The following is a 16,722-nucleotide window of genomic DNA, read 5'->3' on the forward strand; positions in this document are numbered from 1 at the left end:
TGTATATGGTAAAAATGATTGCAAATAAATTGCAATCATTACATAAAAATAAACAAATTAAATAAATGGCCGACTCTTCTCACTCTTGTTCACTGGAAGTCCTCCTTCGCTCACCGTGCATTAAACCAACTGAATCAAATTGAACGACTCTTTTTAATGAGTGACTTGTCAAGAACAGGGTCTCAAAAGAAGAGTCAAACTTTTCATCATGATCTGAGCTCTGCTGTGACATAGATATGCACTCTGTCACAATGTTGGGACATTGTCAGGAGATAGATAAACTATTGATCTAATCTTCTTTGTTTACCTTGAAGTACCTCCAAACAGCCCACATTTTTTTCTTTCGCTTTCTTTTTTTTCTTTTTTGAGCATCAACTACACAACTACATCACATTAAGTTGAATTGGGTTTGAGTACCGGATAATCTTTACCAGTGTCAGTACATGAACACAGTATCGGTGTGTAAATTTGACCGGCACAGAATCAGAAAATATATGTAACACTGTCACCGGCCGATTGATCGATGTAATTTCACGTTTGATATGTTAACATTACGGTCACATTTTTGTTATTATTTTACCTCCCCCACTTCCCATTTTACCTCACAATGCAGCGTTACACCTTGGTGGATTATAAAGTAGTGCTCAGTGCGCTGCGTATCAGTGGGTGTTGAGTGAGAGGAGAGGAAGGGCTTACAGAACCTCAGCTCCTAGCCTCTGGTCCAATCAGAGGAATGTCGTTTAAATACCCAATACATGTACGCTATTGTTTTGTTTTGATTCCCGTCATAAAATTTTATATTTATATATTAAAAAAAAATAAAAATACATTTTGCATAGTTTCAGCTGGCATTTCGTACCTGCTTATTTTGACTAAGAATTGCGTAGTTTGTACACATCACCCGGCCTTAAGAGATCCACAGAGTGAAATGTTCCTTTATCCATTAGTGAAAGCACAGTGTGTGTGTGTGTGTGTGTGTGAGTGAGTGAGTGAGTGAGTGAGTGAGTGAGTGAGTGAGTGAGTGAGTGAGGTGGTGGTGGTGTGGGGTTTTGTATAGGGGAGATTGGACTGGCCCCCACCTCGATCCCGGGCCTTGTCGCTCAGCAGAACCTCCACCTCCCGGTACTCCTTGAGGGACTCCAGCAGGATGTTGCCCTCCTTGTGGAACAGGAAGAGGAGCGGCAGGGTGACATCGTCCGTGCTCCGCCCGTCGCCTGCCATCTGGAACAGGGGGGCGGTGTCGCTGCTGCTGCCATCGTTGTCGTCTGGGTGAAGGAGGGACAGGAGAGCAGGGCGGGGTTAGCAGAGAGGACGCAGTCTAAAGGTATTTCATTGATAATAATAATTGATAATTCCTCTACACATTCCGTGGTATCGATATTAGGAATGTACCCATCAGTTAACTTGTGAAGATGAATTTACAAACTGAAATAAAATCAGTTAAATTGTTACAGTATGTCTTCAAACTTTGAAGAGGTCGTTAAAAAAAATTCAGCAACATCTTTTCTATAGTTTTATCTGTTGACTCTCCTTAAACTATTAGATGTATGTATTAGATACATTTCTATTAAGATTTAAAAGCTGATCATTGAGTCACAAGCCTTTGGGGTACAAACTTGAAAAGCTTCATGTTAAGCAAGCTCAGCACACACGGTGGGTTAACCCACCGTGTACTTGAGGGTCATTTGGCGGCTTTCGAGTTTTTTTTTTTTTTTTGCATCATTTGAAAGTGGAGAATCAGAGCTTCCAAACTTGTGTCACTTGTGCAAATAAAGCAAATATTTTTAAAGCTGTGACTTGTTCATCACAAGAGTGTGGCAAACTGTGTTTTTGAGATAATCACCTCCAAAGTTTTACCCACACCAGGTTCATTGGGCCAGCTCCCACAATGCAATTGGGGTTGGCGGACAAACAAAACCTCATGGCAATTAACATAAAGCTGAATGGGCCAATCACGAACAGCTCAACAACACACAATTAATTTTGTTTAAAAAAAAAATGCTTTTATTTAACAGTAAGAATATACATGTTTTATAAAAGTAGAATTATTTTGGAGTTTAAAAGTATGGACAACACAACAAAATCTAGTCTGTCAATATTATGAGTCTCAGAAAATCTAAAACTTGAAAATCTGTCAACAACCTCAACGGACTTCATCACGTCATCAACTTCTTCGGTTGTAACAACAACGGAATCGTTGGTCTCCTCCAGTGGTTCTTGAAAATATTCCGTTTCATTGTCGCATTAAGTTTGAAATCCGCTGTCCAAGTCCTAAGTAATATCAGATTCAGCAGCGCTGTCGTTCTCCGCGTCGCCGTCGGAGAACTGACTATCATCGCGGAAAATGAAGTCCAGTACGCGCTGCTAACACTGACTTGGATCTATCGCACTGGCCAGATTAAGGTCCGAAATATGATTCAGACCTCCCGCCACACGCTTCGCGTAATCTATAACGATATAGAGAAGAAAGTTTTCATAGACAAGTGAGACCGAAACACCCCCGTGCCGCGCTTCAACCGTCTGTTTAGGTGCGTGAGACGCAGGGTTTTTCTTCTTCGCCGTTCCACAACAGTGGCTCCGTGTGTGTAAGAGTAGTACGATTTAAAGGTTGAATTCTATCAAAACAGTTTCACATTGTGACCTCATATCACATGGAATATGGATGAATGATCTTCACCTGGACGCTCGCTTTAAAGGAAACAATTGATCGGCGTTGTTCAGTGCTGTTCTGCATCTCGTAAGTGAACTGCATTTCCCTATGTAATCAAACGGGAATATTTAACGCCACGGTTTAACATTTTTCTACTATTTATAAACAAACTCTGTTTTGAAAATACGTTGAGATTAAAAAAAACAAAGGAACACAAATCTGGAAAAATCTAATTTTCCTTCAGGAAAGGTTTTTTCAACGTATTTGGCTGCTCCTGGCGATTTTAGAAATGCGCGAGATGGCGGCTTTTGCTGTGGTCGGACACATATATGATATAATGAGTAATTAGCTGATCTGTGACCAAGTCTCCCTACAGCCCAAATCAGCACATAGTCTTCAGTGACTGCTTCATTTGTCGTTCAGACGATCCACCGACGAGCCGACTATTAAAAGTAAAGACCTTCGCCCTTCCCTGATCAATACCCTCATTAAATGATGTGCAGGAAGCAGGACAGCTGGCTGTCTCTCATGTTAATCAACTTATCTAGTTATAATCTAGTCTTCCAGTTGATATCCTGCACTGTGTGTCATCAACTGCTCTTCCTCACCAATGACTATGCCTCCGATGGCGCCAGCCTTCTGGATGTGCCGGGCCTTCTCAGCGAACATGCACTGTCCTCTCTGCAGCAGCGCAATGCGACCCTGCACATACTCGGGGTTAGCCAGCTCCATGCAGCCGCTGTAGGGCTCCGCCACGGTCACATAGCCCCGAACCTGCACATAAAGAAGAGAGAGATTTCAGTCATAAGAAAGCACTTGTCGATCTATTACCCTCAATGTTATGAAATCCAACTGGGACAGGCAATGATTTGAGTTTTTTCATTTCGGTGGTATCGCCAAAGTCACTTTTAAAGGATAGGTTTTCCGTTTTTCAACCCGGGTCTTATGAGTTGGTTCCCATCATTTATAACTATTCCTAAAACAACCTTACACAACGCTTTACTATTGACAAACTTAGCACCCTGCTGCAGCTTCTCACTGTTTTAAAATGCAGTCTAATGGGCCCTTCGCATAGGGCGCGCTGCGCTCTAAGCTGCGCAGATTCTGCACCGAGCAAAGAGCAGGCACAGCGGTGCACAGACCTCAGCGTAGCGTGGAGGTCCATGGCGTACTGTATTGTTAACACCTGCTGGGCCAATAGAAACAAGAGGTGAAGCAGAGTAGGTATCTGTGCAATATGGGAGAGAAACTGATTTCAGCCGTGTCCGAATTCCCTGAGCTGAACAATCCATCCTTATGGGTTTATTGGGACCTTGGGAGGAAATCCCTGTGGTGAAAACAGGTTTCCTACCAGGTGGGCATACCAGCTGTGTGTTTAAATGCAGTGGACATTAGCGATATATGACCAATGGCCAATAAATCAGATTATTCCTTGTCATTAAAATAAGATAATTGTCTGAAGACATATAATAATATAATATAAATATTATTAATGTAATATTTTATTGAGGCCAACTGAACTTAAAATAATAACACCATAAACAATATTTGTGTTTTCCAATTTTCATTCCAATTGATAATTTCGCTTCACCTACCAACTAGGGGTGGGAATCACAAGGGATCTCATAATAATATTGCGATACTTGTGTCCCGATATGATATTGCGATTACTTATGTTTTGCAATATTGTTAATTACCAAGTATTGCGATACTGCTATTTATTATTAATTTCTTCATCACATGACTGCCGTCAAAACTTGAAAACATATTTTTTCTCCATCTTAAAAACGCTGATGTCATGACGTAAACTGTAATTCGTAATATATTTAATAAAATATAGATACTTGGGGTCTGTGTAGCAATACAATATCACCAGGCAAAATATCGCAATGCAAAGCTGTACGATTTTTTCCCCACCTCTACTAGCAACCAAAAGCGTGCGTGTGTGTGCTACACTGAGTGCAGCGCACACCGTTTCCTATGTGAAGGGCCCGGCTCTACACCTGTGCTCCACCAAGCGGTGAATGCAGCGTCCTATGTGAAAGCCCCTTAAGACTTAAAATGTGAGCTATTCACAGGAAAATGGTCAGGGGTGTAAAATGTCAGTGATGACGGAAAAACAGAAGGATAGTTCATGAAAACTAGGGAATGTCATGACATCCACTAACCCCAGTGGAGCTTTTGGAAAGGTCTGTGCCGAACTGGGCCGGTCCGGCGGTCAGTACCACTCTGCCAAAGAAGGGGTGTGAGACAATCTGGATGGCTCTGGGAGGGAGCTGCTCCTTCTGCTGCTGGCTCGACAGCTCCATCATCTCCTGCATGAAGCGCATGCCATCCTCCGCTGCAACCGCACTCACCGCCTGGAAGTGGCGGGGGACAAAAGAGAATTTATTTATATTAAAACAACAAAAAAGAAGCAGCGTTGGACAGCAGTATAAGGACGAAATGTAATTAGTTTGACCTTGCATATATATTTTTTTGTCTACCTAACAGATCACGGGCCATTTATGAGAACGTATCAACCTGCGTGGCGTGCTGCACCAGCTGCACGCGCCCGTCCTTTAGGTGAATCAGACTGACGCCCATCCGCCGCAGCAGCTCCAGATGCTCGGGGTTGTTTGCCATGAAGTCCTGTGCCCTGAGGGGCGGGCGGCCCATACCGGGCTCACTGAGGATAGAGAGAGAGAGAGGAAGAAAAGAGTAGGTATACAATGAATTGGCAGAAAGACTCATTGTCCTGCCGATGTTATTTGACTTATTCTGTATGTATGCTGCTTGTTTCCTTGAGATTAGAGTCATCACAGTTATTACATAATTGCCTGATCGCAAATAATTGAGCTGACCGAAATTATTTTGTGCTAATGTTAGAAATAGACAGTCACAATAAATGTCAATATGGTGAGTTAGGCGAGTCCCTCATTTGTGTTGAGGCAAATTAACTAGCCAACCAAATTTTTATTGTGTTCAATGTCAAGAGATAGCTCTTCTGCAATATGAACACATAATGTATATCATAACACTATTATGAAAACACCAATAGTTATCCCCAAAATATTATCAAATTATCTATCAAGGTATTAGTCGAGATAGCAATAAGTGATATTTTATTTCGTCAGAATGGCCCAGCCCTGGTAAAATGTGAGAGAATGAAAGATCAGATAAATAAGATTCCATCTCCTTACCGGTAGGGCGCGGGGCGGGGGCAACTCCTGTCCACGGCGCTGCGGATCGGTTCCCTGAGGTTCCGGGGGAAGGCGGGGTCTGGGAACAGGAGGCGGGTGTTGGGGCAGGTCCAATCGAAGTTGGAGTCGTCCAACTCCTCCTCGGACTGAGAGAGCACGAGAACCAGGATCAGAATCTCCTTTATTTATAGAGCTGGATATTAGGCAGGATCTCATGATTCCATTATGATACAAAAAGGCACGATTCAATTCAATATTGGATAGATGGCTCATGATATGATTCTATATCGATATATTGACATTTTAAGCATAATGAGAATTGCTTCTGAATCTAATTCATGCAAATACACTCATTACAAAATATTTCAGTGAACAAAATCACTTGAATACAGAAATGGAATATTTCAATTCATTTCTGACAGGAGTGGAATTTAATTCAGGTGGAATCGGTTTGATTACTTCCACAAAAAGTGCCAATGTTACAATTTCCCAACATAATTCAGAAATTGAAACAATAGAATTGAATGATATTTTAATCTTTTTTGTCTACATACTGGATTGTGGACCATTTCTGAAATTAAGTTGGCCCAACTGGCAACGCTACCAGTTTCGTCACCACTTGCCTTTAATGTTGCCCAGATCCATATATTACAAAATCTGAATTCAAGATCAATTATTTTGAGGAGTGCGGATTACCGTGGTATTAGCCGAGGGAGCGGAGAAGCGAGAGGCCACGGAGAGAGACAGCGGCAGGAGGTGAGCCTCCGTCGTAAAGATGTAGTCCTCCACATCGAACGGCAGATCCTCGGCGTCCGCAAACAGGAGAAACAGGTACTTAAACATCTCGGCCAGGAAGAAAGAGTCCATCCTGATGAGATAATAGGGAGAAAGGTGTGAAACACAGTGCGCTCGGCCAAGAAATAAAAACACTTCATTAGGACATTTGATTTATTTAATGGCCAGGTACCAAGGGCACTACAAAGCCCATAAAACCTTCCATCTGTGTTTACTGTATTTATCAATGATTCCTGAGTACCATTTAACCTTTCTGCACCCGCTACATCCCTTCATCTTCTGCCTGCTCCACTCCTCCTCTAACTGTCCCTGCCATTAGAATCACCTCCATCCTACATAATGTGTCGGTCTTATCTGCCATTAACCTCCTCACTGGGCAATTTCCCCGCATTGACCATTATTAGGGCCAGGGCCTCCTATCCACACTGCATATCTAGAGGCGGAAACAAAAACAACCTCTCTTACTTGGATCACCATGGTGTGAGCATTGGGAACCTCCGCCAGCTGCCTCGTGCCTTTGTCTGCTCTGCTGCTGTTCTGCCTTCACCAGTCAAGATGGCTCTGATCAATGCTCGGTCTATTGCAAACAAGTAATTTGTTCTCAATGATTCCTTTTGCGGGGAAAGTATCAACCTTGTTCCTGACTGACACATGGCAGCGGAATAGGGATTATTCCCATCTAATTGAACTTTGTCCTGCAGACTGCTCTTTTAACAGCACACCCCAGCTGAAGGGTCATGGTGGTGCACTTGCAGACGTTTTTACAAGCAAGTTTACATGCCAGATGGTAAGCACCAAATCTGTACTTTTAAATTGCAAACATCTAGAGTAAGTCGGCTAAACCCTATTTATTCTATTTTAATTTACAGATGACCAGGCCCAATTGGCTCCTTATTAGATTTTGCTGATTTATCATCATCTATTACAAATCTGCACAGAGTCCTAATCATGGTTGGGGATTTCAATCTTGATATTGATGATACAATGTGTAATAGTGCCTCTGAATTTCTTATCTCACTAAGTCCTTAGATCTAATGTAACATGTATCTAGCTCTAAACACATGGGAGGGCACACTCTGGACCTCGTTTTTACACATGGAATGGATATTAAACTTATTGGCTCTAAGGATTTGTCGGTGACCACAAATGTATTTTATTTAATATTTGTTTTAAATTGGAGTCTGAGCCTTCTTTGCATACAAGACGCAGCAGTTTCTTAAACGAGGCTGCAGCTGTAAATTTCTTTATGTTTGACAGCAACATTGTTTTAAAGGATGGCAGTGTGAAGACTTTAGTCCAATCATTTAACAATCACGGCTGGAAAAAGGGCTCCTCCCAAACTGAAAAAGATCCCCTCCATAAACTCATCCCCACGGATTAATGAAACGATCCAGAGTTTTAGGAGTAAATATCAAAAGATGAGGGCTTGTGAAAAGCCACAAATCTTGAAGTACACAGGCTGCATCTCAAAGAACGTATGGGTATCCTCAATGACATGGTGAAGGGTGAGATATCTTATTTCTCTAATCTAATATCTTCTAGCAAGGGAAATCCTAATGTTTTGTAAACAATAAACAATATTGACTCTTCGGGCACTCCAAATTTGCCAATTTCTTCTAACAGTGACTGAAGAAACTTCCTTAAATATTTAATAGATAAGATTGTAAATAATAGGGCAAACATCTCACCTTCGTCCAGTCCACTCACTAGTGGTTCTTCTAACCCATCCATCTTGGATCCTTTTGTCCTGTTTGACGATATTACAGCCTTGTTCGGAAAAATGAAACCCTCTTCAAGCCCACTAGATGTCCTACCAACTGCTCTGTTCTTAGAGGTTCTTCAATTATCGGTCCCTGTTTAGTCAATATTATAAAACTCCCTTTTATCAGGATGTGTCTCCAGCTATTTTAAGCAGGCTATTGTTCAACCTTTGTTGAAGAAACCAAAGCTGGACCCCTCCCTACCAGAGAACTATAGGCCTATTTCTAAACTAACTTTCTTTTCAAATTTTTAAAAAAGGTTGTTGAAAAGCAACTTGTTCAAACAATGGATTTGCACAGGCTGTTGGACAAATTTCAATCTGGTTTTTGTAAACTACACTCCACTGAAACGGCTCTCCTTTAAGTTTTAAATTATATCTTAATGGCTGCAGATGGTGGAAAGTGTTTGGTTTTGGTTTTATTGGACCTTAGTGCAACATTCGATACTGTTGACCACCACATAGTAATCCACAGGCAAAAAGACCCGGCGGGCATTTTGTGGACTGCATTGGAATGGTTCTCCAATCTCACAGATATACTCCCTCAGTTTCCTTCCGTGATCTTGTGTCAGACACTGCTCCTTTGTCACGTGGCGTCCTGCAGGCTTTGGTATTGGGGCCTATTTTATTCTCTGTATACATGCATCAACTAGGACAGATTATCAGTAGTTTCATCTCCTATCATTTGTACACTGATGACATCCAGTTATATCTTTCCTTCAAACCTGATAAGCTTGATAGACTTTCTGTATTGAATCACGTTCAATCATGTTTAGACTACTGTAAATCTCTTTCAACCAGCCTTAATGAATCTTCTTTGGACCATTTACAAACCATCCAAAATGCTGCTGCTATGCTTTTGACACGATCCAACAGATGGTCACACATTACAACTATTTTAACCTCTCTGCACATGCTTTATGTTAATTTCTGAATTAATTTCAAAATCTTTGCTTAGAAAACCCTACATGGTCAGGTTCGAGATTATATCATATTCCTTCTGCATCCGCATTCCACAAGCCAATCTCTTAGGTCCTCTCACCAGGTTCTTCTCAGTGTCGCTTGGACGCGTTTTAAGACTCTGGGAGATTGTGCTTCCCAGTCAGCAGCACCTAAGCTTTGGAAGAGTCTCCCAATAAATCGGAGGTCTCTGTGGACTTTTTTAAAGAGTAGTCAAAAATCCATCTGTTCAGACAGGTATTTAGGTAGCATGTGTTTTTTTAATGTTTTGACTTGCGTGTTTTATCTGTTGTTCATCTTTGTTTGATTTGATTGTGAAGCACTTTGTGACTGGTGCATGTGAAGTAATAAATAAATGTACTTATAGGGTTGCAACGGTACACAGTATGTTATCTAACTATTCGGTACGCCCCTAGGGTTCAACACGCACACATGAACTGCGGTATTAAGATATCCCTGTCGAAGTCCACTGGACACGCTGGCGCAGCGTACAGGCCGGGTGTAGCGTGCTATGAGTGCTGCTTCCAATTGAATCCACTTTTGCAACTCCACCGGCCACGTCAGCCGTGTGGGGTGCACTCGAACTCGTGCTGCATTTCTAAATTTTTTGAGAGAGTTCTATTCTTTTTTTTTCTTCTTCTTCTTTTCACCTGCACGTGGCTACACAGCCTTTTCCAGAGAAACAGAAGATAAAACTACATAGAAATGTTTTTGTAAGTGTGTAATTAATCAAGGTGTCAAGTCGGAAGAAAACCCCCTGGGATGGTATTTTCCTCTCTCTCGCTTCCACTCTTACTGACGCAAATTATAACAACCCACAAATGAACTTGAACCACCCCCACTCCCCCCACAGTCATACACAAAGAGCATTACACTAGTTATTTGTGGCAGACTACTATAAAAATATTTTTTACACCTTTTAACTTCAATTTTTTTTTTAATATAAAAAAACAAAACAAAACAGACTGTTACCATGGCCCCAAAATCGTGATACATACTGAACCGTGAGCCCACTGTACCGGTGCATCCCTACTTACTTGAGTAAATTTAGCTCTGCAGTTAGAGCTCAAGTCAGAATGATTCAGTAGAAAGTAATTTATCCCAGACGCACATATCCACATTTACCAGTCAGCTAAAACAGACATTTTCCTCTCCAGTTTTGGGGAGCAATGACGGTCAGTTTCAAGACTGAAGCTTCAAATGGAAATGCATATTTCTTTTTGCTATTTTGAAACGTGTATTGAAAGCCTTCTTTTCACAAAATATAGTGTGTATATTTCATATATTCTTAAGTTTTTCACATTATATCAATATTATATATATTGATATTTATAAATAAAAGGGCACCTTTAATCGTGGATTTAATAATTTTCATTTAGAGTTATTTGGTCCTCCATAGTATGCACCTGACAAGACTGATGCTAGTTTATGCACAAGGAAGCTACAGTTAAGATATACAATGGAAAGCTTTTCATGTTCATAGCTCAGTGAACCAAACATTTCAGATATTCTGTGGGATTTGGACAAATGAGGTTCATTGGACTGTGGTTACTGCTGTTAAGGGGATAACATTAGGTTTGTGCAGAACTAGAAGAACACCTCGTCCTCCTCAGCAGCATTATATTGGCTGAGAGTAGTTGAAAATATATCCTAACATATCGGATGCTTCCTGGTCCCCTTAACAGTCTTGGAGCTGAATTATATAAAATATCTGAATTATCCCTCCAAAGCACTCACCGATCCTCGTGACTCCCGGTACGGACGTCCTTCATGGCAGCAAAGCCACAGGGCACCCGGGCAAAGTGGTTCAGGTTGTCCAGAACTGTGCGCCCCACCTCCAGGTAGTAAGGGTCTCCTGTGGCCTGAGGGGGGGGGTTGCAGAGAGGACAGCAGAACAACACAGGTAAATGATGACAAATCAACTCAGTTCACAACCACAGGTACCCAGAAATTCTACCTCAGATGAAAAGATACTGTATGCCAACACAGCTGCAGGACATTGCGATGAAGGCACAAAGCTCCATCCCAAAAGTATGACCTTGTTGCTCTCTGCTGTAAGTTTGTTCATCTCAAATGAGAGTGAGACCATTGCATCCTTGTCTTTGCGATGTTAAGGATCCACCAGTTGAGAACCACTGCTTTGGCTAGTGCATCTACTGCATTATAATATATACAGTAGCTTGTTTTCGAACAGTATGCAAAATCATAGACAGAGTCTGTTGAGCTCAGAGGCTCCTTGAGAGTTGGTAAAAGATTAACAGGAAACAAACTACAGAGAAAGAAGTTTTCCTCTGCGTTTTGACATTGAAAATGCCGTCAAGCTCCGCATTGTGACACGCAGCCCTGACAAATTACCTTGTATAGGAAATAGGTGCTCTCTGCAAACTCAGGCCTCAGGGGATGCTGGGCCCAGTGGACCCTGAAATCAGTGGTGAAGGCCTGGGTTGGTGGAGTGAGGCAGAGGGAAAGGCACCGTCCCATAAACAATGCAGCAGTGGTGGAAAGTCACAAAGTACATTTTAAGTAAGTACATTTTCAAGTATCTGTGCTTACTTGAGTAAATTCAGTTTCGGAGAGCTTTGACTTTTAATCCACTACTACTATTTCAAGGTAAATATCCATACTTTTATAATACAGTCATGTTACTTTAGTTTTGTTGTTGGTTCTTTTTTGTTTTAAATCAGGATTTATATTTCTTTATCAAAAGAAAGGTCAGGACTGGACCTATAAAACTAGTGATATAGGATTCCTCATCAATGATTCATTAGCTCCATATCCTTGTGAGTTAATGACACCTGCACCATTTAATTGTAAATAGCAATCAGGATTGGCATGAGCACTGACCTGCAGAAAAAAAAGGTAGCATGTTATGAAGTAATATAGGCTCTGTCATATAAGGGTATGAAGTCCTTTTACTTTTGTAAGTACATTTAAGAGCAAGTACTTATATACCTTTAGTTAAATAAAAATGTAAATGTGGCACTTTTACCTTCACTGGAGTAATTGTGTCAGAGTATTTGTACTTTTATTTAAGTTAGGAGTAGAAGTAGGTCTGAGTACTTCTTCCACCACTGCAACACTGCAGTAGTACATCAGACGCAGTAAAAGGCTGTATCGTGAAGTGCAACCCAGCTTAATTCTCTTTGTGGTTTTGTTGCCCAGACAAGCCATATGTATTTTTTTCTTATACAGTGGTACCTTGACTTACGACTGCATCTACTTACGACCAATCCAAGATACGAGTAGCGATAGTCGCAAAAAAATTGTATCGACTTGCGACCAACTGCTCCAAGATACGACCGTGGAAATTTGCAGTTGGCGCGTCGGCGGACAGTCAGCAGTCAGTCAGCGGGCGACCTACATCATGTGTGCACGTAGTTCGTGGCTTATGGATATTTTTTCATATTTACTGTGTTTGTGCTGGGTATTTTGTTTATTTTCACCCTTCATGATTTCATAATTTATATGGGAAAAATTGCTTAGACATACTACTGTTTTAACATATGACTGTTCTTATAGAAAGAATTACAGTCGTAAGCGAGGTACCACTGTAGTATTCTGAACATTTTGGATGGTGCAATTCATTCACTGTAACGCACCTCAAGCCAGGGGCGTATTTGAAACAGATGGGGGAGGACTCTTACAGAGACACCGAAAGATAAGAGACAGATCACCTCAGGGAGGAAGTTGTGTTTCTTGGTAACTTGGTACAGCATCTCATGGGTTTCAATGGCGGGGCGGATATCTCCCTTCAGCACCTGGAACAACGTACGACTCAAAAAATGCTACTAGAAATACCACACAAGGGCATTTACAAAATGTAAACCCATTCTAACTGTGAGGTGCAACTCCCCGTTGATTCCGTGAGCAAAATTCCAAAATTTTATTTAATGATTTACCCTTTAAGCCAATGATAGACTCAAAAAATGCTACTAGAAATACCACACAAGGGCATTTACAAAATGTAAACCCATTCTAACTGTGAGGTGCAACTCCCCATTGATTCCGTGAGCAAAATTCCAAAATTGTATTTAATGATTTACCCTTTAAGCCAATGATAGTACTTTGATCTACTCAGCATCCTTTATGTACGAGACAAAGGAACATATTCCATAATTTTGTGAATTTCTCACCAGACATTATGTAAGTGTTCTTATAACCCAAGGAAGAAAATGCTGACTGTGTAGAAGTCTCTTCTATATTGAAAATTTGAATCTAAAAAATGTCTAAACTGCTGTTAAAATATGCTCATTGAATAAAGCAATGGTTTGGTCAAGGCAACATCCTGACCAAATTATATGATGATATGAAAAGGTCTACATGTCAATGAAACAGAATTCATTGTAAATGTTGCACCTTCCTCATATTAGAAAAGCTGCTCACATATACAGTATATTGAGATTTGCTCTCAACCAGCTCTATACATGTAATGTAATGTCCAAACACATGGTCCTAAACTACTGTACAACTTTGTGATGTCTTTAACTGAATACCGCCGATGTACACATGTAACAGTGTTTTGCACATTTACTGCCGGTCAGGTCTCAAGAAAGGCCGAACCTGGAGTCCGGGGAAAAAAGCCAGTAAGGAGTCCATCCAGGTGCGAGCAGGTAGCAGAGGTTTGTGGATGTGGACGTCTAGCAGCAGCGGTGGCTGACTGATGTACTTCATTATGGATGCATAGTGCTGCAGAGGAAGAAGACATTTAGGCTTCTAGCTGCAACACACTGTATATGACAAAAAGAACTATGGAAGATATTCAAGAAAAGGTACTTGTTTTTTTATTGATATGGATAAATTGTAAATCTCAGATTGAGGGAAAAAAAACTATTTGTCACCCATTATGATCCCAAAGGATCCAAAACGAACAGTAAGTAAAAGCAATGGATCAGCTTGGCACTCAAACGATTGTTAAGGTCACCCGTGTTCCAATCCTCTGACACAAAGATTTTTTGTGACTTTCAAGTGGGTAGTAAGAAAAGGTTGGGAACTGCTGGATAACAGCAAGTCTAAAAGCACTACTGAAGCATAAACCATGACAAGTTAATAGAATAACTGTCCTACTTTGTCCAAGGGGTCATTATGGAAACGCATTGTGCAGAGAGTGATCAGATAAACATGCATGAAAGAAATAGTGTGTGTGTGATCTCACAATGTTAAAACGCTGGAGAAACAGGTCATCTCCGAGGAGGACATAAGCCTTCAGTAAATATTCATAGTAGGAGTCGATTCCTGCTCCAACACCACTGTCTGGAGAGACAAAAACAGTGCAACAGCTTTCAATACGGCAGCAACAGGATGGCAGCCCAGACCGATGTGTTTGGATTTTCAAAAATCACATCACTCACGCCATTCCTCCTCTTTTCTCTCATTAAACTGTGACACTGACTCATTCACGCAACAGTTTCCTTTTCACCCATGCACCGCTCTTCTATTCCATCCTTCTCTCCGCCTGCTCTCCATGCTCCCCTTTCCACTTCCATCACCTCCTCTCCCTTTGCAACTTCTCTTCTGTCCTCCCCTCTTAGTATCTTCTCCCTTCTTCTGTCTGATTTTTTCCACATTAATCCCTCTTCTCTCCTCCCACATCATTAGTTCCATCCATCCAGGCTTACCCCTGCGGACCCACTCTCCGGAGTGGATGTTGATGGTGGTTCCCACCAAGTTGCTGTTTCTCTGCCTCTTCTCCCACAGGAAGTCCAGGGCTCTCCGGGCATGTGCCTGTGGAAATGTGAGAGTGAGTGAGCGTGTAAATTTAATAATTGACATACCGATCAATACGCACAGTCAGAGGCTACAATCTCTAACAGGAAACAGCGACAGCAGTTTACTGCTGCCGAGAAATGAGCCTCACACATTATCTTACCAAAATGGAAAACCTCATACAGTGGTACCTCGCGGAAGACTGTAATTTGTTCTATAAGAAGGGTCATATGTTAAAATCGTATGTCGAAGCAATTTTTCCCATATAGACCACGCTCGAGACATTGCCTTTTTCTTTTTCCCATCATCCTTCTTCTTAGGACTCATCATGAAGGGCGAAAATAAACAAAATACCCAGCACAAACACAGGATGTAGGTCGCCTGCTGACTGACTGCTGACTTGCCACCGACGCACCAACTGCAAATTTCCACGCTCAAATCTTGGAGCAGTCGGTCGCAAGTCGATACAAATTTTTGCGACTATTGCTACTCGTATCTTGGATTAGTCGTCAGTAGATGCAGTCGTAAGTCGAGGTACCACTGTACCAATAAAAGCCCTATTACCTTATTGTAATTTTTTGTGAATTATACTGCCAAACGACAGAGAATGAGAATATTGAGGCAATTTCTAAATATGTGTGGATTAAATCTCATTTTAACCTGTTAATGCTGGGAGAGATGTGTGGCAACATGTACGGAGTCTGTTTCTGACAGAAGGATGTGAGAACATGTCATAGTTACCACTTCGGATACTTAAAACCCCCTTTTAATATAAGGTCTCATCAGGGTATATTTGCCATCTAAGCTGTACCCCAGGATAGATTGATTTCTTGTTAGTCTATTTGTTTTGCTGCCCTCGGTTTCATCCGTTGTCCATACTGTGACTTAAATTTAGATGGTGTCTTTAAAACATAAAGGAAACACAATGTACCATCTATGATTGCACTGCATTTTGTAATCTGGTCTGAAACCAAAAGTAAAAGAAAGTAATTTACAGTGGAAATTGCTATTCCAGTCGACAGGCTGCTTTTCTCACAGCACTGTTGAATCTGGCAAGCCTGACCTTTGAGGTGATCAGGTTGACAGTGTGATCAATTCATTCTAAAGGTGTAAGTTGTCACCCAGCTACACTGCGCACGTGGAGTGGCAGACACAAAATGGAATAGAGAAAAGAATGATGATTTCAAATATACATCAAATACATATGTGATGATATTAAACAGCCATGTATAGATGAACAATATGGTTTTCTAATATAAAGGTAATTTCATGTTCATTTCAAAAAAATGTTCGTTTATAAGTAATGCAATGATTAAGTTGAGTTACTGTCACTTGCTTGACCTTGGCACTCAACACGGTCACATCCCTTCCATTAAAAGTGCTCAAATGGGGGAACCATTTTGTCTGTGTCAGTAGAAAGACCAACAACACACCAAAACTAAAATAAAGAAAACTTTACGTTTGATGCAGAACACTAGATTTTTATCTTCCCAGCCATTCCTTCAGTGAATTCATAATGGAGTAGGTACTGCTGTCATTCCTTAATCCTCTTTCCCAAAACATTAACAAACATGACAATCTGGCACCGATATGAATGCAAGTCTTAAAAAGTATTTTTATGTTTCGTTTTTATGTTTATGTTGAAGTCTCAGAACGGGTAGAAAAAAAGGTTT

The 16,722-nt window shown here is 41.1% G+C and overlaps 1 protein-coding gene across 3 annotated transcripts in view; it reads right to left on the minus strand.

Annotated features, from left to right (window-relative positions):
- The window catches only part of edem3 (ER degradation enhancer, mannosidase alpha-like 3), a 31,242-nt gene that overhangs the window by 4,084 nt on the left and 10,436 nt on the right, over positions 1-16,722 (minus strand). For all 3 annotated transcript variants that reach the window (XM_080004050.1, XM_080004049.1, XM_080004051.1), the window contains exons 9-20: positions 14,962-15,067; positions 14,499-14,596; positions 13,907-14,032; positions 13,021-13,104; positions 11,702-11,785; positions 11,084-11,208; positions 6,529-6,700; positions 5,833-5,978; positions 5,174-5,318; positions 4,819-5,010; positions 3,259-3,424; positions 1,080-1,265 (exon numbers count right to left, since the gene is read on the minus strand). In XM_080004050.1, coding sequence (XP_079860176.1) covers positions 1,080-1,265; positions 3,259-3,424; positions 4,819-5,010; positions 5,174-5,318; positions 5,833-5,978; positions 6,529-6,700; positions 11,084-11,208; positions 11,702-11,785; positions 13,021-13,104; positions 13,907-14,032; positions 14,499-14,596; positions 14,962-15,067 — 1,630 coding nt within the window. The remainder of the gene's footprint in view (positions 1-1,079; positions 1,266-3,258; positions 3,425-4,818; positions 5,011-5,173; positions 5,319-5,832; positions 5,979-6,528; positions 6,701-11,083; positions 11,209-11,701; positions 11,786-13,020; positions 13,105-13,906; positions 14,033-14,498; positions 14,597-14,961; positions 15,068-16,722) is intronic.

The sequence above is a fragment of the Zeus faber genome (assembly GCF_960531495.2).
Source record: "Zeus faber genome assembly, chromosome: 1".
Lineage (NCBI taxonomy): Eukaryota > Metazoa > Chordata > Actinopteri > Zeiformes > Zeidae > Zeus > Zeus faber.